Source organism: Passer domesticus, chromosome 18, assembly GCF_036417665.1.
Source record: "Passer domesticus isolate bPasDom1 chromosome 18, bPasDom1.hap1, whole genome shotgun sequence".
NCBI lineage: Eukaryota > Metazoa > Chordata > Aves > Passeriformes > Passeridae > Passer > Passer domesticus.
In genome coordinates this window covers 2,213,247-2,234,145 of record NC_087491.1, presented here as the reverse complement: position 1 = coordinate 2,234,145, position 20,899 = coordinate 2,213,247, and the positions used below count along the sequence as shown (strand labels likewise).

Below are 20,899 nucleotides of genomic sequence, written 5' to 3'. Positions count from 1 at the left end.
CTGGATGTTTCCTGACAAAACAGGAAAACCTTACTGTTTCATGTTTCCGAGCCCTGGGCACTGTCCTGTCTGGGAAGCAGGCACATGTGAGCCTCAGCAGTGTGTACATGGAGAGCTACCTTCTCTGCTCCTGCCCCAGTTCTGCCCTGCTCCCTGTCTGGCTCAGCTTTGTCCTTTGCTGGCATTGCTGTTCAGGACCTAAGTCTCCATGAAAGCCCTGGCAGGCAAAATGATATGGGGAAACTGAGGCAGACGCAAGGAGAGGAGCATCGAGGTGTGCAGTCCCTGGAGCTGGCAAGGGTGTGCCATACACCTTGGCACACATGGAGCTGAGAACAGGGCTCCAAACTGCTCCCTGGGGGTTCTCAGGCTGCTCCAGTACCTCTGGAATCTGCACCCTCATTCCTGCTGGCTGCCAGCCTCTTGGGATCCCTGTTGGGCACAATGCCATGCCACCATGCCACAGTATAGCAGGGCTCTGTGGTTTCAGTGACACCCCAGGAGCCCTCAAAGGCCAACTGCAGCCCCAAGGGAGGGTGTTCCTTCTTCTGCAGTCATGTCCATTTCCTGTTATCTTTTCTCACTCCTTTTCTGCATTTCTTCCCTTGCATGATTGAGAGCCCAGATACTACAGTCTGTTCCCAGGGCACTATTCTGAGCCTTGCCTGCCCTAGCCTTGCTGTCTGTGGGCAGTAGTCCCTGTCTGGCTGGAGCATTCAGCATCATCCTGCTGCTGAGATGAAGCTTGAGAACCTGGGGCCACATGAGCTGGGGCCATTCCCCTCCATGGAGGACAGCACTGGAGACAGCATTTCCATAAGGTATTCAGGATGGCTGGTAGAGCAGCAGGGAGCTTTTCCTTGGCACTTAATAGCTGTCATGTGCAAGTGCTGTCCCAGGACACCCTGTGTGCAGGGACAATGCCCTGGGAGGACTTGCAGCCCGTGGATCCAGACCCTGACCCTGTGGCCCAAGGGACATGGCTCTGAGCCAGGCAGGGAGCCAGGGCCAGTGCTGCCTGGGTGGGTTGGGCAGAGATCAAGGCCAGGGGCCAGGCCAGGAGACCATCAGGAATGCTGGACAGCACCAGCACAGAGCAGAGAGGTGTATGTGTGTGAGTACTGCCATCTGCAGATGACTTCATACAGACAGGAGCTTGGCCACCCCGCAGGGAAGTCCCCTGAGAGGTGCTCAGGGCTCCATGTTCCCAAGTCTTCAGGACCCTTTGTCCTTGGAGGAGATGGGCCACAAGGTCTTTGGAGCTTCTAGACCAGGGAGGGGTTGGGCCTTGGGCTTCAGGCCCTGGGTCCTTGGAGGATTTTTGCCACAGTGTCTCCAGGACTATGCTGCCTCATGGTACACTGCTGGGTCTGTCCCTTGCTGGCTTCTCGGCGTTTCCATGGCCATGCCAAAGAGAAGAGCGGCTGTGAAGCTCCCCAAGACCCACCCAGGGGCAGCAGGAGGGAAGGTGCAGGAGACCCAGGTCAGGGCTTTGACCCACCCATGGGTCCCCCCACGGTGCCCCTCCAAGTTGGGACCCACTCTGCTGCAGGACAGGGGCTTGGAGATGCTCCTTGTGTGGGCTGTGGGCAAACCATGCACAATTTTTTGTGAGGAGTCTAGGGTGACTGCATCCCTCCTTCCATGGGGACCTAGTAAAGGCCCAGCTCCCCTCAATTCTGGGCATCTCTGCTGCCCGTAGCCCTCCCTGTGCACCCAGCAACCCTCGCAAACCAATCACCCTCACCAGAGCAGGGAGCTGGGCACACAGAGCCTCTCCACCACCACATCACCAGGCATCCTTTGTCCTCCTGGACCTCAGCAGTGTTTTGCCCAGAAGTTTGGGGAATAATGCTGCTTTGTGTTGGACAAGGGCAGCTTTTGTTAGCCCTGGGCAGCTGCCAAAGGGCCTGCCCTAAGCACAGGCACCCTTGGCAGCACCACTGGGGCTGGGGCAGCCAGAGAGGGATTCACTGCTCCTGGCTACACTTGGCCCACAAAGAACATGGAGAATGAGATGGTTACAGAGAGCTGGAGGAAAGGAGAGGGAAGGGGGAGAGAAGGCCAAGGGAGAGCAGGAAGAGGGAGGGACAGGTGGGAAATGGAGAGAACCAGAGGGACAGGAAAAGGGAGGGAAAGAAGGATGGGGAAATCGATGGAGGCAAGGCCAGATGGAAAGAAGAAAAGATGGCAGGAAGGAGGAAAAGAAAGAGGAAAGGATGGAAGGAAGGATAGATGGGAGGATGTAAGGAAATACGGATAAGAGGAAGGATGGATGAATGGCAGGAAGAAAGTGGATGGATGGATGGATGGATGGATGGATGGATGGATGGATGGACGGACGGAAGAAGAGTGAATGGAACTAAGGAGGAGAGCTGGCCTGGTTCAGTCCTTATTGCTGAGGGCATCCAGCCCTGGGTTCAGAGCTGACATGAGACAGATGTGGCAGCAGGTTGGTCCCTCCAAAACCACCCGTGGACGCCCCAGCACATGCCCGTGGGGCATGTCAGGCAGGAGCAGGGTGGGCAGCATCCAGGAGGAGGGACAGCCGTGGCACCCCGGTACACAGGTCCCGCAGCCACGGGCCAGTCCTTCTGTCCTGGGGGAGAACCAGGGGCAGAAGCGCGGAGGTGATCTGTGTACGGGCGGCGGCTCGAGGGGAGCGAGGATTCCCTGGCCCCTGGGGCAGCAGGCCCACTCTGTCCAGCCAGCACCGGGCCACTGTTGCCGGGATGAAGCAGGCCCGGGCCGCGCCGTGCCGGGGCCGCCGTGCGGGCGGAGCGGGCGGGTCCGGCGGTGCCTTTAAGGGGCGGCCGCCGCGGGCCGGGGGTGGTGCTGGTGCTGCGCAGGGTCGGGGCGGGTGCGGCGGAGCCAGGCCTGGGTCGAGGCTGCTCCGCTTCCTCGCAACCCACGGCAAGCGGCGGACGCCGGCCGGGGAGGGGATGGCGGTGGGCGGCGGGTGACCGCGGAGCTGAGCGCGGCGCCGCCCGGCCCTTCGGCGGGGCCGGCCCGACCCGACCCGACCATGGGGTTCCTGCATCAGCTCCATCTTCTGCTCTGGAAGAACGTGACACTGAAGCGGCGTAGCCCGGTGAGCGGGGGCGGAGGGGCCCTGCAGCCCCGAGGGGCGAGGCCGGGTCCCCACGCAGAAGTGGTGCCGGAGGGTTCCCCCAGTCCCTGGGCCCGGCCGTGTCCGCCCGCCTCGGGCCGCCCGTGCCCGAATCCTGCGGCTCGGCGCGCCCCCGGGCCCCTGTGCGGCACCAACAGCTGGGGCTCGCCCGCTTCGCTTCGTGTCCGTGAGGCCGCCCGGTCCCGGGGGCCGCAGGAGGAGGAGGGCTGGATGTCGCCCCCCCCAGTGGGATCGCTCCCCGAGCCCCGATACCGGCAGGGTATAAATAGGTTCTCGGTCCATATGTGGGTCGGAGCCGCCTATCTTCCGTGGGCTGGAGAAAAGGCAACTTCGTGGGGTTGGGCCGAGGGGCTGGTGTGTGTCCCTCCCGGGCTGGCAGAAGGGGCAGGATGGCATCGGCCGTGCCGGGGCCTCGGGGCCGCTGCCGCCCTGTCGCAGGCTCCCTGTGTGGGGTCATCCCTCAGCCCCCCGGGGATCCTGCGCTGTGGGCAGCGGGTGGGTGCGCGGCCCCAGGGAGCCGGGTATTTTTAGCGGCTGGGGGAGGGGAACGAGCTGCTGCTTACAAACTGGCATCGCTTTTCTTTTCCCTTCCCAAATATCCCGCAGGCCCGATCCTGCTGTTCCTCACCGGCACTCGCCAGCACCAGACCCCATGTCCCGGTAGCCAGAGCAGCAGAGGCCCCTGTGACAGGAGCAGGGATGAGCCTGGTGCTGCAGGCAGGTTTCCCTGCACTGACAGCCCCAGTGCCCCCAAAATGGAAGGGGGGGATGATGCTGTTTGGCTGAGTCATATCCCCTCTTTATCCTGAGCAGAGTTGCATGGCCATGGCAGGGGCTGTGTTAGACCCTTGCCTGTAAGGATGAGCAGCCTGGCATATCTGGGCCCTGGCACACACCGGCTGACCTGGTCTTGGCTTCCATGGCCATTGGGTTACAGAGTGGGGGTGCACACAGCTTTTGGGGACCCATTTCTCCGTGACCCTCCTTACCAGCCCTGTGGGCAGCGTGGGGGTGCAGCACAGGAAGCTGTGACCAGAGGAGGAGGAGGAGGATGAGGAGCCCAGGCCCCATCACCTCCATGGGTATGGACTGTTGCTGGAGTGCCGCTGCTTCAGGCAGGGTGGCAGGGTATGGAGCAACCCCTCCTTGCCCGCCCAGTGATGCCATGAGTGCAGGGGACCAGCTGTGAGCCAGGACAAGAGCTGGTCCCAGTGCCACGGGTGCTTATGGATGGATTTGATGCAGTCCCTAGGACAGCTGTGCCCTGAGGATGCACGTGCTCCTGTGTATGTCACCTCCTTCCTTGTGCTACTGCTGTGTGTCACTTGGTGTCCCTGCTCTACACAGGGGCCATCATCCTGCCCACTCCATGGGGAGCTCTGCCCTCTCCGAGCAGTGCTGGGCTGAGCTGCCAGTGGTGGCTGGCCAGGGCAGAGCCAGGCCCTGTGTGGTGGCTGCGCCTGGCATTCAGCAGTGGGTTCCCCAGTGTGAGTCTGTCCTGGCAGTGGCTGCAGATGAATGTTTCACTGTGAGAAACCAGATCCCACTGGGGTGATCTTAATGCAGCAGCCAGAGGGTGGGAGACTGGAGCAGCTGCTGGGTGTTCACCCAGGGGTTGCTGGGTTTCTCCCAGCCTCAGAGAGGGAGTGTGGGTACAGCAGCTGCCTTTTGGTACATCCTAGTGCTGCAGGTGCTCCCCTGGGGTCAGTCCTTGCCACCGTGTGCTCCTCTCCCAGCAACAGGTGGAGTAGCAAACCCAGTGCTGCAGGGTGGGGTGGGAAGCAGGCACCCCAGGTTTGGCTGGGGGCTCTGGGCTGGGATTTGGCAAGTGGAGCAGTTCTGTGTTCTGCCTATGAATGTTGGTGGCCTGGGGGTGTTCCTATTGTCCCTGGCAGCAGGGGCTGTTCAGGAGCAGGATTGCAGTAGGGTACAGCCATGGTTTTGGGACAGATTTTATTCATAGTTTAGGCAGACTTTCATATTCACAGGCAGACTTTATATTAATTTATTAATAATTAATATTAATTTTTTAGGTGAGGGCTTGGCCAGGCCACTTATGGGTGGATGGTGAGTGCAGGGAGACCTGCAGCATGGCCAGGCACTGTCCCTGGTCAGTGGCACCTCTTTAAGGCCCTGTTCCCAGCCCATGGTGGCTTTGGACCTTGCCTAGTGTGGCTGAGCTGTTCCAGGGAGTGCTCTGGGGTTTGGTCCTGATTTTGTTCTTCCCAGAGCATAAATTCAGGCAGGAGCCCTGGGATGATGGAGGTCTGAGCAGAATAGCATTGGTGGCTCTTGGCGGAGGGAAGCCCAGGCTGTGGGGTCCTTTGGGGGTGCCCATGGCAGCCCTGGGGATTTCTGGCTGTGCCTTGAAGTCTGCTGGGACAGGAATTGTTAAAGGATGGGCTCTCCCATGACTTTGGTATCTGGTTTAAACCTATGTGTATGTGGTGACTTGAGAGAGCACCTGCTAATTTTACATCTGGTTGGATGTAAAATTAGCAGGTGCTCTCTCAAGTCACCACAGGCACAGTTCAGGATGTTCACCCTCCTGCCCTGTAGCTCTTTGTATCCATTCATTTGGGATGGGCAGGCAGCCACAGCTGGAGCTCCCAGTGATGGAAGTGTGCTGCCAGTTTGCTTGGTCCTGGGGAAGGGTTGGTGGGTAGGTCAAGGTTCTTTTGGGGGAATGGTGGGAGCAGTTCTATGCTGTTTTGGTGCTGCAGTGCACTGGTGGGGCTCCCTGTGGCACGGGCCCTGGAATGAGGGAAGGGGTATAGGGAGAGCTGATAGCAGTGTGGCTGTTCTGCCCCATGCAGGATCTGTGCCTTCTGCGCTTTGTCCTGAAGATGGAAAACTCTCCACACAGAAGCTGGCAGATCTGTCCCTTCCCCCTGGCTGATGGCAAAGAGCTGGGGCGAAGCTGATGCTGCCAGAAAATGAAAGGCTGAAATTTGGGTTGCTGGGGGGCTGTAACATTGCCTCTGCTGGGGTGCAGTGTCCCTAGGATCCTGTGCCTGTGGCCCTGCCAGCTCCTGCTGCCAGGGCTGGGAGGATGCTAGTACTGAGTCCTGCAGCAGGAATCAGTTGGGTACTGCCCTGGCTGTGGGTGCTCTTTGCCCTGTCGCTGTTTGCAGCAGGTGTGGCGAGGGGAAGCACGGGTTTGGCAGGGGTGTGGTGGCCCAGCAGTGTCTCTGTGAGTCCTGTTGGCACAGCAGCCAGGCTGCAGCTGTTGTGGAACACCTTCGTCCCCGCTGGCTGCTGGCGCCTGTGCTCAGGTCAGGGGAGGGTGGCCATGTCCCAGTGCTGTGTGGCCTTTGCACAGGGCATTGACAATGATGTGCCCTCTTGGCCCAGCACACAGGGGCCTGGCTGACACTGCAGGAATGGGAAGAACTGTGGTGGGTCTTCCTGGGTCCTCAGCTCAGAAGAATTGTTGACAAATCCCAGGAGGAATTTCTGGCTCCTCCAGCCTCCCCAAAGAAGGATTCCAGGCTGCTGTGCCAGGGCTGTCAGGGGTGAGGATGTGTCCATGCTGGAGGCAGGGGGTAGTGGGACAAATGGACATAACTGGAAGTGACCAGAGGCAGAGGTGAGGGCGGCGAGGCCTTGGCAGGATGGGAGTTGGCAGCCCCTGGACCTGGCCTTGTCTGTCCCTGTGGGACAGGTGACCTTGAGGAAGCCTCTCAGGCCCCACCTGGGTGGTGACCATCAGTCCATGGTCAGATTTCCACTGGAGCTGGGCGGCTTGGCAGGAGGGAACTGAGTGGACTTTTGGGTGACAGCCTTTGACAGGAAGAGCTGCCTCTGCCTGGCCTGGCTGTCCCCATGAGGACTGGCTACTGGGTCATGAGTGCTGCCACATGCTGGGGACACCAGTGGAGTTGTGCAGTTGTTCATGACCTGACACCCATGTCTGTGGTGACCCTGGCTCCAGCACATCTCCCAGCTGTCCCAGTGGTGGCCGGAGGGTGGGCACGGTGGCACCATTGAGCTGGGCTGGGCTGTTTGCTCTGTTTGCATCACTGGCTTTCTGACCTGGCTGTGTGGGAGCTGTGTGTCGTAGCAGGCATTGGTGCCTCCTGCTTGGCCTCTCCCATCTGACAGTGTGGCAGAGGATGAGCGTTGAATCAGTGTCCCAGTGCTCCCGGAAGACATGTCCCTCTGCTAGGGGCCAGCACCCTGCTGTAGCACCCACCCAGCTCTGCATCCCTGCTGGGGGAATTGGGCAGGACCCCACAACCCCTGCTTCCAGCCAAGGGCAGGGCCAAACGTGGGACACGTTACCCCACTGTCTGTAAGTTGGCAGGTGGACACCCAGCCCTTGTGCAAATCTGGACAGTGCCTATGACCTCATCCTGCTCACATACAACCAGGCTGAAATGAATATGTGGCAGGGGATGTGCGAGAAGAGAATGCCACCACCCAGGAGCTGTCCCTGGTCCCCACAGCCATTGTCAACTGGTACAAGGGCTCCTGGGACCAGTGTCCCACCCTTGGTCCTGCACCTGTGCTGTTGTCAGGAGAGATGGGGAGCAGGGGATGGGTGGCAGAGCAGGGCAGATGAGCTGGTGCAATCATGGCCAGCTGCTGGCAGGAACTGGCCCCTCTCTTCTCCTCCCCTTGGCCCTTTCCTTCCTACTGGGGAGCATTTCTCCTCATCTACTTGCATCCTGGCCTTTCCTCCTTGCTTCCTCACACAATCCCACAATGTCCCCCAGTGTCTTGCACCTGCAGGTGGGGACCCCACCATCCCCAGGCTGTGCTGATGTCCCTGCCTGGTGCCTCTCTGGAAGTCTGAGCCTCCATTGGGCCCTGCCGCATGCCAGTGCCCCTGGGGACCAGGGGTGCAGGGTCAGTGCTAGAGGTGCAGCCTGGTAGATAGCCATCAGCTGCCGTGTCTGCCCATCACCATGTCACTGTGGGTGCCAAAGGTGTGGGACAGCCTGCTGTGACACTGGGATATGTGGGACAAGGGGTGGGGACAAGGGACATCTCTGGGGATGGAGATGAGGAAAAGTCAATGACCCCTGTCAAAAAAATAAATAACAAGTAGATTCCAACAAGCTGTTGCCACCAAGGCCAGTCCCCACATGAGCCTGGTACAGGCCAGCATGGTTGTGTGGGGACGGTCCCCCCGGTGCCTGGGCACAGAGGCCCTGTTGTGTGCCTGGTAAACAGGCAGGGGGCGGGGCAGGGGCCTCGGGACAGCAGCCTGTGTCAGTGTGTCCCCTGCTATCCTGCCCGGTGCAGGAACAGTGATACCAGGGACTGTCCCTGGGACTGGTGCTGTCAGAAAGATGACGGTTCTCAGGCACTGCTCCTGGGGGCATTTTCCATCTCCTCCAGCTCTTCTTCCTCTTCAAAACCAGGAACTCTGGCATGGCGAGTGCAGCATGGGCAGCATCCATGGGTGCAGTGTTGCTCATCCCACAGAAGTAGCACTGTGGCCATTTGCTGGCAGGGACCTGGATGCAGGCCTCCCTCTGCTCACTGCCATTTGGGGCTGCTCTGACTTCCTTGACAGTGTTGGCAGCCCCTGAGTGGCACATGGGGGTAATGTTGGAGACATGGGGCCTGACCCTGTCACCTGTTGGCAGCTGCATCCTTCATATTAAAGTCCATTGTTGCCTCTCCATGGGCTTGCCCATTGGCACTGGTCACTGGGAGGAGGCCAGTGTGGGTGGTGTAGGAAGCACCTTCCCAGCTGTGGAGCTGGGCACTGCTGTGCCCATGGGTGACAGCATTTTTAGGATCTCAGCAGCTGCCTTGGGTCTGATCTGACCCTGGAATGAGCTGAAGTTGGCTCACCTCACCCTGTGCCTCAGTTTCTGGGCCTGCAGTGGTTCCCTGCTCCTGGGCAGCAGGGTTGTGCTGTTTCTGGGTACTCCAGTGCAAAGTGACAGCAGCTGTGCTGGCAGTGTGCCGGGTGCTTGCTCCTGCCCATAGCTGGAGATGCTGATGCCTATCCCCAGGGCCTCTGGGCACAGAGCCTAGCCAGGACTTCTGAGCCACTGTGGCCAGGAATTTCTGGGGAGTTGCTGTTATTTACCATATGCTGCCAGTGGAAATTCCTTGCAGCCAGAGCCTTTTGGGAGGGCATGGAATGTGTACCAGGATGGCCCAGTTGCACCTGGAGCTGGTGGCAGGGCCTGGCTGAAATGAACTCTGCTCTTGGACTCAGCTGTTGATCCTCGTGAGATCCAACAGTGGCACAGATGACAAGGGGACATCATGCTGCTCCAGGCTGTGAGGGCACTAGCCTTCAGAACTTGAGGTCTTCTCCCTGGGCAGCTCCAGCCATGGTGGACCATCGAGGCTGAGCTCGAGCCCCATCGGCCTGTTTGCACTGCTGGAGGAGGGATCCATCCCTCTGTGTACCCTGCCCTGTCCTGCAGTGCTCTGGACAGGCTGGTGCAGGCAGCAGGTTGTGGGATGCCCAGGAACCTGTTTGCCGCTGGCTAAGCTGTGACAGAGCCACCAGCAATTTGCAATATGTGGACACAGTGCTGCACTGCACCAATGCCTGGGGGCCCCTGTACTGCCTCTGCTTCTCCCAGGTGGCTGTGTTCTGTCCCTGAGCATCCTGTTCCCTCTGCTCTGTGTCATCCCCAGTGGGTGCTGGCCTTCGAGATCTTCATCCCCCTGGTGCTCTTCTTCATCCTCTTGGGGCTGCGGCAGAAGAAGCCGACCATCCCTGTGAAGGAAGGTGAGTCCCAGCAAGGTGGTGCTTGGGGCACTCCCACATTTGGGGGCACCCTGAGGCCCTGGGGAGCTGCTCCAGCCTGGGGCGGGGGGGGCCTAGAGAGGCCTTTTGGGGGACGTTGCACTGGGCAGGGACTACAGCCAAGGACTGGTGGAATTAGCAGAGTCTGTCCCAGCCTGGGGAGGCTCCCCTGGGGGTTGCAGCACCAACCAGCCTGTGGCTGTCATCGGCATGGACATTTTGCATGGGGAAGGGTGAGCTGGATGGTGGTGGAACAGTCACAGTCCACCTAAGTAGTTGAGGGTCAGCTGGAGTGGCTCTGGGAAGGGCTCCCCAGTGCGGGGGGAAGTGACCTACAGAAAGCCCTATGTGTGGCCCTGGTGTGCTCAGAGGCCTGGCAGGATGGTAAGTTGATGAGACTGGGGCTGAGGGCTCTGGGAGAATGCCAGCTGGAGCTTTGGCCTGGGCTCTGGTGGCTGCGAGCTGTGCAGCTGGGAGGAGGCAGTGGAGCGAAGCTGTCAGCTTGCAAGGGCCCATTGATGCCCACCTTGGTGGGTGCCCTGGTGCAGGTGGCACAGCAGGGCCAGGAGAGATGCTGGGCACTGGCGGTGACCCCATGTGATGATGGTTTGAGCCTGTGTTTCAGTGTGTCCCGGCGAGGGAGAGCCCAGCTGCCAGAGCTGTCCAGCTGCGGCAGGCGCTGCCGGAGTTCCCGCCTTGGCGCTGACATACATTCTGTGTTGTGTGGTTTTTTGTTTGGTTTTTCGTTCTTTTTTGCTCATGTTTTCTTTTTCTTTCTCACCATCTCCCCTGCCTGCCTGCCCTTCATGCCTCAACTGCATGCGCCAGTCTGTAAGTTGGTGGGACGGGTGGGCGCCTCCCCCCATTCCCTTACCTGTGCTGGCCTCATAGTCTGGGGAGGAAGAGCTTGGTTTAGATCAACTCACTCTGGCCTAATCTATGCCTCTGTAAACCCCTTGCCTTCCTCCACAGCTGGTGAAGATGAGCTCTGGCAGCACAGTATGGCCCCTGCCTGTTCCTCCCTGGGGACTGACCAGCCATGATGGTGTACCCCATTGGTGCTGGGTTCTCCAGGTGCTGGGGCCACTGGTGGCCATGTCCCCAGCCTCCTGGGCTGCATATGGCTCTCCAGGCCAGGTGGAGGCTTGTCTTACTCCTTCTTCTTGCCTGCCTCCTGGAGCAAAGTCTGCTGGGTCTTGTCACCCATGTGGTTGCCTGTGGTCACCCAGTCTTGCCCAGTCACCAAGAGGCTGTGGCTGGCTCCCACCCTGGCACCACCACCAGGTCTCTGTCTTGGCTCCTCATGGCTGGGACAAGCTAGTATGTGGCACTAGAGCCTTAAGGCCAGCAAGATGCCATGCACTGACTTTGTCACCAAACTGTGGCATGGCCAGCAGCGTGGGTTCCACCACCCCCAGAGGCTGCTGGCCTACCCCATGCTGCACCTGTCCAGAAGCCTGTCTTCACCAGTGCCCACCGATTGTGGCCTTGTTAACAGCACTGACCTATCTCTAACCACACGGTCATGGGCAGGGTGGTGAAAGCAGGGTACCTGCCTGGCACTGCCTGATGACATCCTGTGGTCCCCATTGGGCAGTGGCATTCTGGGCTTGCCCTGCCCTAGGAAAGGACACAGGAGGGTTCCAGCAGGATTGATGGCCAGTGGAGGGGGGAAGGTTTGCCAGCCCTTTGCTGCTTCTTGTTTCTCCCATCTCCCTACTCTGTGTCTCCATTTCCACCTACCTCCAGCCACCACACGTTGGGGCAGCTGCATTGGGGGAGGCTGGGGTCTCTGGGAGCTGCAGGTGACAAATCTATTATCCCTGTTGTATTTTTTCCTCCTTTTCCTCTGGAGATCCACCACTGCCGCTGAGGCTACTAACAGCAGGGGACGGGAGCCTGGAGGAGGTTGGTGGCCATCTTGGGGGCAAGTGGCAGAAATTGACATTGTCATGGGGCACAAGGGAGCCATCACCCAGGAAAGAGTGGTTGGGGGCAAGAGGGCTGGAGCCAGGGGTGCTGGAGCTGTCTGCAGCCCCACAGAGTCACCAGCCAGGACAGCTCTGGTGGGAAAGTTTCTGACTTCTGACCATGGCCACCAGCCTCCCATGGGCTCACAGACCCCAGTGCGTGCTTTTCTGAACTGAGTGTCTGTTTCTCTGGTGGCCCCTTCCCCCTCCCTGCCTCTTTGCCTCTCCTCCCTGCTGCCTGCACTTTCCTTGGCCTCTTCTGCATTCTTACTGGCTCCAGCTTTCTACACGGCGGCCCCGCTCACATCAGCCGGGATCCTGCCGGTCATGCAGTCCCTGTGCCCTGACGGCCAGCGTGATGAGTTTGGCTTCCTGCAGTACTCCAACTCCACGTGAGTCTTGTCCTCACCATGCACTTTCTCTCCCACCCCTCATGCTCCCACACAGAGCCCGCCCCTTTCCACGCTGACATTGCCACCTTGGGGCTGAGGCAGAAGCTAGCATCCCCCAAAACTGCTTGGGTGCATACCACTGTGTCCTTGGTGCAGGGAACACCTCAGTCTGTTCTGCTGTGGGCTCCCAAGTATTCAGTGCTGGGATGAGGATGGAGGTGGCCCTTGGAGACACCGTGAGGTGCTGGGGCTCTCCTCTGAACCCTGGCACACTGGATTCAGTGTGCAGGCAAGGGCTTTGGTGCCCCATTTCAGACAGGACTGCTGTCCCCTGCACCTGAGGGGCTCTTTCCCCCAGAGCTCTGGGGAAGGTGTCCCCATCCCTCTGTCCCTGAAGCCAGGGCGGTGCTGGGCTCTCGCAGGGTGACACAGATTCTGGAACACCTCAGCGAGGCAGTAGAGCAAAGCAGCCTCTTCGACCCGCAGCATCCAGGACTGGAGGAGGAGCTGGAGTCGCTGCGCCGGCACCTGGAGGCCCTCAGCAGCCCTGAGCCCAGCTCCATGGAGACCCACTTCAGCAGCCAAGCAGGTGGGGTGTGCTCTGCCTGCCCCCACTACCTGTTCAGGCAGGGACAGATAGTGCCAGCTGGCCCAGCACCCAGCAAAGCGATGGTGTGTGGCAGTGCCCTGTCACTGTCCCACATCGCTGCATTGGGCAGGGCCAGCTCTGGGGCCGTGCCGTGTCCCTCATGCTGGTGGGCTGCTCTGACCTCCCACCTTGTTTCTTGGCAGGGTCCAGCTTCACACTGGCGTGGGCAGCCAAAGACCAGGCTGAGCTGCGGCGCTTCCTGATGCAGAACCTGTCCCTCCCCAACAGCACAGCTGAGCTGCTCCTGGGCTCCAGCATTGACCTGCGGGAGGTGGGTGACCTCTGGGCTTCGCAGGGGTCTGTGCTACCCTGTGAATGGCACCCAGCTTGGATTTGTCCTACCCTGCCACCCCATGCCGGCATTGCTGAGCAAGCAGGTGCAGCACTGGTGCTCCACTTTTGGCACACCTAACAGTCGTGCTCTCATCTCGGTCCAGGTGTACCAGCAGTTTTTTGATTCCTTTCCTTTGGTACCTGATGAGACCCATGAGCGAGATCTGTGGGATGGGTTTGGCCCCAGCAAGAAGATAACACAGCTGGAGGTGAGGAGCTGTGCTGCATGCAGGGGACGTGGTAGCCCATCCTCTTGTCCCCTCCATATCCAGGTGATCTGGGGGTGTCTGTCCCAGTAAATGGGCCATGACAGAACATTGTCAGGGGGCAGAGCAGCAGCAGGGGTGGTTGGGGTCCATCCTGGTGCTGCCACCAGTTCCTCCCAGTTTTATGAGACACACCAGTACCTATGCCTGGGTTTACAATTGCAGTGGGGGTTGGCTCTGCCCGGGTGGTGGCTGTGAAAGCAGCAGGGGAAATTGTTCCCCCCTTGCGTCTGGCATGCAGGGGACCCCTGCTCCCTGCATCTGCACATCCTTTTTCTTCCCCGCCCCGTGTAGACCATGGATGCTGTGGGGCTGTTCATGTATGCTTGGGGATACACAAGGAGGGGGAGTGGGACCTGGGGGGAGCCCCCATCCCACCAGCCATCCCCATTCTTCCTCTTGCAGAAGAGTCTCCCCAGTGGCTGGAGGAGCCTGCAGGAAGGGCTGGTTCACAGGGTGCTGCGGGACCCAGTGGCAGCCCCACACCATCCAGCACTGCTCCGCATGCTCTCCCAGGCCCTGGGCCTCAGCAGCACTGCTGTGGCACCTGCTATCTCTGATAGCCCCCAGGCCTTTGTCACCGAGATGGAGGTAAGCACCTCATGGGGTAACCTGGGCTGCTCTGCCAGAGTAGGCACTGCAGCACTGTCCCTACAATTTCCTGCCCTGTAGAATGTCCTCTTCACCGGGCCAGTGCTGGAGCAGCTGACCTGTGAGCAGCACCCAGGGAGATTGCACCGCCTCCTGCGTGTGTCCCCCAGGCAGCAGCCACTGCTGGCAGCATACCGGGCACTGGCCTGCAATGGCAGCCGAACCATCCGCCAGGAGCGCTTTGCCCAGCTAGCCTCCGAGCTCCAGAAGCAGCTGGACACCCCCAAGATAGTCAGCAGGGTGAGAGCTGGGCAGGTGGGGTAGGCTGGTGGCAGGGATGAAACTTGGGGAGGGTTTTCAAACTCAGCTGGTGTTGTGTTGGGATGGGGAACAGTTAAATGGCCTGGCTTCTCTTGGTCACCCCCTTCTGTGACACAAGTGTCCCCCCACCCAGCTCCATGGTAAGACCCCAGGTGGTTTCCCTTCTAGCACTTGCTTGGACACTGCCTATTGGATGGGACCGGGTGTCGCCAGCATCTTCCTAGGTGTCCCTAGGAAGCCAGCTTCTCTTCCCAGGACTGTCAAAGCCCTTGCTGGCACAGCTCAAGCCTGCCTCTGAGGTCCCACCCAAGCCCAATGTGTCCTTTGTAGGAATAGAGGACCAACCTTCCTGTCTTGAGTGATATCTCATGTCCTCAGACAAGTCCCTGCCAGCACTTGCCACCATTCTCACTGCTTTGTAGCCGCAGATGCACAACAATGAGTCCAGGGCCCTACCTCAGCACAGCTCCAACCCTTTAACCAAGAAAGAGGAGTTGCTACTGCTTGGGGTCCTCATTGGTCCCTTCCTAAAGGCAAGCAGACCCTGTTGTTCCAGCAATGAGTAACTCCTTGTCCACTCATACTCACAGCTGAAGCTGGAGGAAGTGAACAGCACAGCCACACAGCACCGTCTCCGTGCCCTCCTTGAGGACTTGGTGGAGATGGAGAAGGTTCTCCAGGACATGGACATCCTCTCAGCACTGGCTAAGCTGCTGCCCAGAGGAGCCTGTGCCAGCAAGGCCGTGCCACCCACAGCCAACAGCACCAGCTGGGCCAGCACCAATGCCACGGCTGGCAATGCCACGGCAGAGGAAGAAGAGGGTGCCGGGGAGAGCCCGTCTGGCGTCGACAACCCCCAGGGGCAGTTCTCAGCATTCGTGCAGCTCTGGGCAGGGCTGCAGCCCATCCTTTGTGGCAACAATCGGTAGGAGTGCTGGGGGAGGGCTCCAGGTTCTCCCTGTGCAGCCAGTGGTGTCACCCCTTGCTGAGCAGGCAGGATGGTGTTGTACCACAGCCTTGTCCTGCAGCCAAGGACGCTCTCTGTGTTGGGCACACCACACAGGCACTGCAGTCAGTTTGAAGGCCCGTCGTGAGCAGGGCTGGGGGCTGCCTGCAGCAACAGGTGCTGAGCCTGAAGCAGAGTAGAAAGCCTGAGCTCCCTTTGCAGGACCATCGAGCCTGAGGCACTGAAGCAGGGCAACATGAGCTCACTGGGCTTCACCAGCAAGGAGCAGCGAAACTTGGGCCTCCTTGTGCACCTGATGACCAGCAATCCCAAAATCCTCTATGCACCTGTGGGCACTGAAGTTGACAAGGTCATCCTGAAGGTGAGGATGCATAGGTTGGGACCCCTGTCCTTCTTTTCCCACCATTCTGCTCTGCAGATGGGCTGTGCGGCAGGGGTTGACTACCAGACACAGGGAGCTCCCACAGGCAGTGGGAGGTGGGCAGGTGTTTCCATGACTGCTAGTCATCCCAGAGAGCAGGAAGCCCCTGCCTCTGCCCGCTGTACGACTTTCTGCCTGGCCCCCAGGCCAACGAGACCTTCGCCTTTGTGGGCAACGTCACCCACTACGCTAAGGCATGGCTGAACATCTCCCCTGAGATCCGAGCCTACCTGGAGGAGGGCAGGCTGCAGAGGCGCATCCACTGGCTCCAGCAGGTAGGACAGTGTGGTGAGGTTGAGTCTGCCTGGGATTTACTGCCCTGGCAGTGGAGAAGGGGTTGTCCTCCCCCCACATACCCTCTAACTTATTCATGGTATCCCATGGTATCTCCCTAGTATCCACCTTCTGTTGTGGAGACTAGTCTGGATCCCTGTACAGTGTGCACACTGTTCCTCATCCCCAGGAGGAGCTTTGGGTCCTACCTGTGTCCGTGGGGGTGGACAGTGACCCGAGATGCAGGGCATACCCCAGCTTCTCCCTCCCATGTCTTCCTCTCTGTCTCAGTTGACCGCTGACCTCCACAAGCACCCAGAGATCCTGAATGTTTCTGACAGTGATGCTCTTCACAACTTTCTCAATGGCAACTTCTCCCTGCCCAATGCCAGCATCCTGCTCCAGCAGCTCGATACCATTGACAATGCTGCCTGTGGCTGGGTCCGCTTCATGGCCAAGGTGAGGTGGAGCACACCTGTGGGAAGGTTGAACCACCAACAGCCAGCCTCTGTTGGACTGAAGAGGGTCAGATCCACTGAGACTTTTTTAAGAGCATGGGACAGGGGAAGGTGGTGGCTCCTGCAGTGTCCAGACCATTGGGGTAGATGTCTAGGGCGGAGGTGCTCACACACTGTTGACTTCAGGGGCTGGGGTTGGCTTTGGGTGGCACATGCTGCACTATGTGCAGGCTCTGTGTGCTTGACCCGTCCAGGGCCTTGGGATCTCACTAGCCTGCTGGAGCATGTCCAGAGAAGGGCGGTGGAGCCAGGGAAGGTTTTGGAGCACAAGTCTGATGAGGAGGGACTGAGAGATGGGGGAGCTCAGCCTGGAGAAAAAGAAGCTCAGGAGGGACCTTCTAAGTCTCTGTAATTACCTAGAAGGGTGTTGCAGCCAGGTGGGGGTTGGTGTTTTCTCCCAGATTGGTCTTTTCTCCAGGTGATAGGACAACAGGAAACAGCCTAAAGTTGTAGCATTTCTTCACTGAAAGAGTGATCAGCACTGGAACAGTCTGCCCGAGGCAGTGGTACTACCCCTGTGTTCAAAAAAATGCGTGAATTTGACACATGGGGGCATCGTTTAGTGCTGGTCTTAATAGTGTTTGGTTTAATGGGCTCAATGATCTTGGAGGGCTTTTCCAATCTTAGTGATTCTATGGTTCTCCTCCCACTAGGTCAGCGTGGACATCTTCAAAGGCTTCCCGGATGAGGAGAGCATTGTCAACTACACGCTGAACCAGGCCTACCAGGACAATGTCACGGTCTTTGCCAGTATGTCCCTGGGAACCAGCTGTTCTCAGACTTGAAACTTTGCCCTTCTCCAGCTGTGCCCTGGAGCCACTGGCTTCAGGATGTGGGTCCCTTGGTGCGCGTGTTGGGTGGATGAGGAGGCAGAATATCTTCTGGTGCCCATCCTCTGCCCCATGCTGCTGTCCTGGCTCTCCCACTGACACGGCCTGCTGTCTGTGTGCCTTTGCATCCCATGGGTGTCTCACATCCCCAGCCATGCCTCCCATCTCATCCATGGCAACTCTCATGGTGCCCTGCCCATCCCTGCCTGTTGCTGTGGGCCAGCTGATGTGGCTGGCCCCTGTGGACTCCCTGCTTCTTCTGCTGCCCACAGGTGTCATCTTCCAGACCAACAGGGATGGCTCATTGCCTCCCCATGTCATGTACAAGATCCGGCAGAATTCCAGCTTCACAGAGAAGACCAATGAGATCCGGCGGGCATACTGGCGGCCTGGCCCCAACACCGGCGGCCGCTTCTACTTCCTCTACGGCTTTGTCTGGATCCAGGGTAAGTGTCAGTGCCCTGCCACAGCTGCCCATGGCCCTGGCCCCTCTGCGCTCAGCCTGGCCTCTCCTTCTCTTCCACAGACATGATGGAGCGTGCCCTCATCAACACATTTGTTGGCCACGATGTGGTGGAGCCTGGCAACTATGTACAGATGTTCCCGTACCCATGTTATACCCGGGATGAGTGAGTAACACTCACTTAAAGGACCTTCCTCCTTCCACTTTGCAGGCTGGGATACTTTAGCTGGGAAAAGAGAACAAGTTTGGGGGCCAGAATGAGATTGGTGATCCTGGGAGTGATGAGCAACCTGTTAAGTCCAATTCCTTAGACTACCAGGCTCAGGAAGGCAGGGGAAAGTAAAGGGATGGCACATGGATCTGTTGGTGGTTTTGTATTACAGTGATCTGGAGGCAGCACCTGTAGAAGTCCCAGAGCCACCAACACTCCTGGGCAGGAGGTTGGAGAGAGCCCCATTACACCAGGGTAGGCAGGGCCCTGGGTGGAGCCTGTGGCTGCTATTTGCCTGCAAAGGCCTGCCAGCCATGATGCTGAATTGTCCTGTGGACTCACTGGAGAAGTTCTTTTAGGACACTAAGGACGAGCTGGGTTAGAGACTGGTTGTCCCTGAGCAGTGGGAGAGCCCCTCCAAGGCCCCTTGCCCCAGGATCTCTGCAGATCTCTGTGGCAGTGCCACCATCCAATTCTCCCCTCTCTTCATCTACCCCATCAGCTTTCTCTTTGTCATCGAGCACATGATGCCCCTCTGCATGGTGATCTCCTGGGTCTACTCAGTGGCCATGATGATCCAGCACATCGTAACAGAGAAGGAGCATCGCCTGAAAGAGGTAGGGATGATGGAAGAGATTCTTGGGGAGGAGTGGGCATATCTGTGCCCTACATTCTGTGCTGTGTCACTGGTCACCTTCCTTGTATTTCTGGGTTACATGGACTAGGGCAGATGCAGATCCCAAATCCCTGGGCAGAGCTGGTCCTTCTGAGTGTCCCTAGCATGAGATGATCCCTGTCCAGCACTGGAGGGAACTGAGCTCCTTGGTACCCCAATAGAGGGTGCTGTGTCCTGCCCACTCCCAGCAGCTCCCTTGATGCTACCCCTTGCCCTCCCAGCCCAATGAGAATGGAAGCAGGGGTGCACAGGGTTGGGGACAGTCCTGCTAAGTAGTTTTGGCCTCACAGGTGATGAAGATGATGGGCCTGAACAATGCGGTGCACTGGGTGGCTTGGTTCATCACTGGCTTTGTCCAGCTCTCCATCTCGGTCACAGCACTCACTGCCATTCTCAAGTATGGCAAAGTCCTGATGCATAGCGACGTCCTCATCATATGGCTCTTCCTTGCCATCTATGCTGTGGCCACCATCATGTTCTGGTGAGCTGCCTGGTCTGTGCTGGGCAGTAAAGGGGTGTGGGCAGTGCCACGTTCTTGTGCCATGGTGCGAGGGGGCTGGGAGCTATGTGGGCAAGGGCCAGTGGAGGGGCACAAGTCCCTCTAATCAGCTGATCTGGGGAGCCAATTTATTGCCACAACACCACCAAAAGTAGATGGTGTGGGGAAAGTCTGATGGGGTGGGATCCAAGGAGATGCTGTCCTCCCTGCAGCTTTCTGGTATCGGTGCTCTACTCCAAGGCCAAGCTGGCCTCTGCCTGTGGTGGCATCATCTACTTCCTCAGCTATGTGCCCTACATGTATGTGGCCATCCGGGAGGAGGTGGCCCATGACAAGATCACGGCCTTTGAGAAGTGCATTGCGGTGAGTTTGCTGTAGCAGCTGGGGACACACTTAGTCCCAGGTTTGCCTCAGGTACCTCATGCCCAGTACAAAGCCACCAAGCTGTCGCCAAGCCCTGCGCAAGCCATTGCCTGTATGAACCAATTCCCTGGGGGGGTTTGGAGGTTTCTCCGGAAGTTTTGGTGCCTCTCAGGGCCAGGAGCATTTCCATGGGGCTGGGTGGGGCAGCACTAGGTAGGAATTCACCCCCACCTATTCTTCTGGAGCTGGCCTGCAATTCCTGCTGACCTTCCATTCCCTTCCCTCCACCTCTTCACAGTCCCTCATGTCCACCACTGCCTTTGGGTTGGGCTCCAAGTACTTTGCACTGTATGAGGTGGCTGGCGTGGGTATCCAGTGGCACACCTTCAGCCAGTCACCTGTGGAAGGAGATGACTTCAACCTCCTGCTGTCCATGATGATGCTGGTCGTGGATGCCATGGTGTATGGGGTGCTCACATGGTACATCGAGGCTGTGCACCCGGGTACGTGTGGGCAGAGGGGCATGAGGGCACCCCAGACCTTACAGGAGCCTCTTTGCAGGGGGACACCTGCCCATGTGTCCTTATCTGCTGGTGTCAGTCACGTGTCTCAATTCAGGGGCCGGCTGTAAGCAAAATGTCCACAGCTGAAATACCAATTCCTCTTATCCCCCCTTGTGGAAGCATCTCAGTTGCTCCCTGTTTTTTTCATTGTAAAGCTGAAGCATGAACCAACCCAACCTGAATCCCAAATGAATTTGTTTCCTGGCACAGCCCACAGAGCTGCCCTGAGCCCAGCTGGCTGGAGTGTTCACAGCCCCCACCCTGCAGTGGTGACCTGACCTGGAAAAACTCCCACACCCGTGTCCATGCCAAGCTCTGACCCAGTCCTCAGCAGCTTCTGCATGGCCCTGGGTGTAGGTTGGCCCTGACTCCCTGGGGCTGTGGTTGCAGGCATGTTCGGCCTGCCACGGCCCTGGTACTTCCCTTTCCAGAAGTCTTACTGGCTGGGCAATGGGCGTGTGGAGACCTGGGAGTGGACCTGGCCGTGGTCACGCAACACCCGCCTCAGCATCATGGAGGAGGATCAGGCCTGTGCCATGGAGAGCCGGAGGCTGGGTGAGGGCAGCTGGGCCTGGCAGTGGGTGGCACAAGGGTGGCCCTGGCTCAGCCGCAGGGTCTTGCCTTGGCCGTGGACCCCTGTGGTCTTGTCAGGGCAGGGTACTGGGCCAAACACTGTGGCCTCTCTGGAAGGTGCCACTGTGGCGTGGGAGGGGGAAAATTGGCGAGAAGCAGAGGGGAA

General features: G+C 58.9%; 1 protein-coding gene across 4 annotated transcripts in view; it reads left to right on the top strand.

The window, feature by feature from the left end:
• Positions 1-2,833: 2,833 nt before the first annotated feature.
• The window catches only part of ABCA2 (ATP binding cassette subfamily A member 2), a 34,140-nt gene continuing 16,074 nt past the window's right edge, over positions 2,834-20,899 (top strand). For 3 of the 4 annotated variants that reach the window (XM_064393592.1, XM_064393593.1, XM_064393591.1), the window contains exons 1-20: positions 2,834-3,091; positions 9,743-9,836; positions 12,105-12,216; positions 12,639-12,805; positions 13,009-13,136; positions 13,303-13,407; positions 13,870-14,055; positions 14,137-14,355; positions 14,967-15,301; positions 15,545-15,704; positions 15,911-16,039; positions 16,329-16,496; positions 17,209-17,305; positions 17,658-17,831; positions 17,912-18,014; positions 18,562-18,676; positions 19,026-19,216; positions 19,447-19,597; positions 19,896-20,100; positions 20,551-20,715. In XM_064393592.1, coding sequence (XP_064249662.1) covers positions 3,026-3,091; positions 9,743-9,836; positions 12,105-12,216; positions 12,639-12,805; positions 13,009-13,136; positions 13,303-13,407; positions 13,870-14,055; positions 14,137-14,355; positions 14,967-15,301; positions 15,545-15,704; positions 15,911-16,039; positions 16,329-16,496; positions 17,209-17,305; positions 17,658-17,831; positions 17,912-18,014; positions 18,562-18,676; positions 19,026-19,216; positions 19,447-19,597; positions 19,896-20,100; positions 20,551-20,715 — 3,070 coding nt within the window. In that variant the 5' untranslated portion in view covers positions 2,834-3,025. Of the gene's footprint in view, positions 3,092-9,742; positions 9,837-12,104; positions 12,217-12,638; positions 12,806-13,008; positions 13,137-13,302; positions 13,408-13,869; positions 14,056-14,136; positions 14,356-14,966; positions 15,302-15,544; positions 15,705-15,910; positions 16,040-16,328; positions 16,497-17,208; positions 17,306-17,657; positions 17,832-17,911; positions 18,015-18,561; positions 18,677-19,025; positions 19,217-19,446; positions 19,598-19,895; positions 20,101-20,550; positions 20,716-20,899 lie in introns of those variants that run through there. The other variant, XM_064393594.1, reaches the window with a different exon arrangement.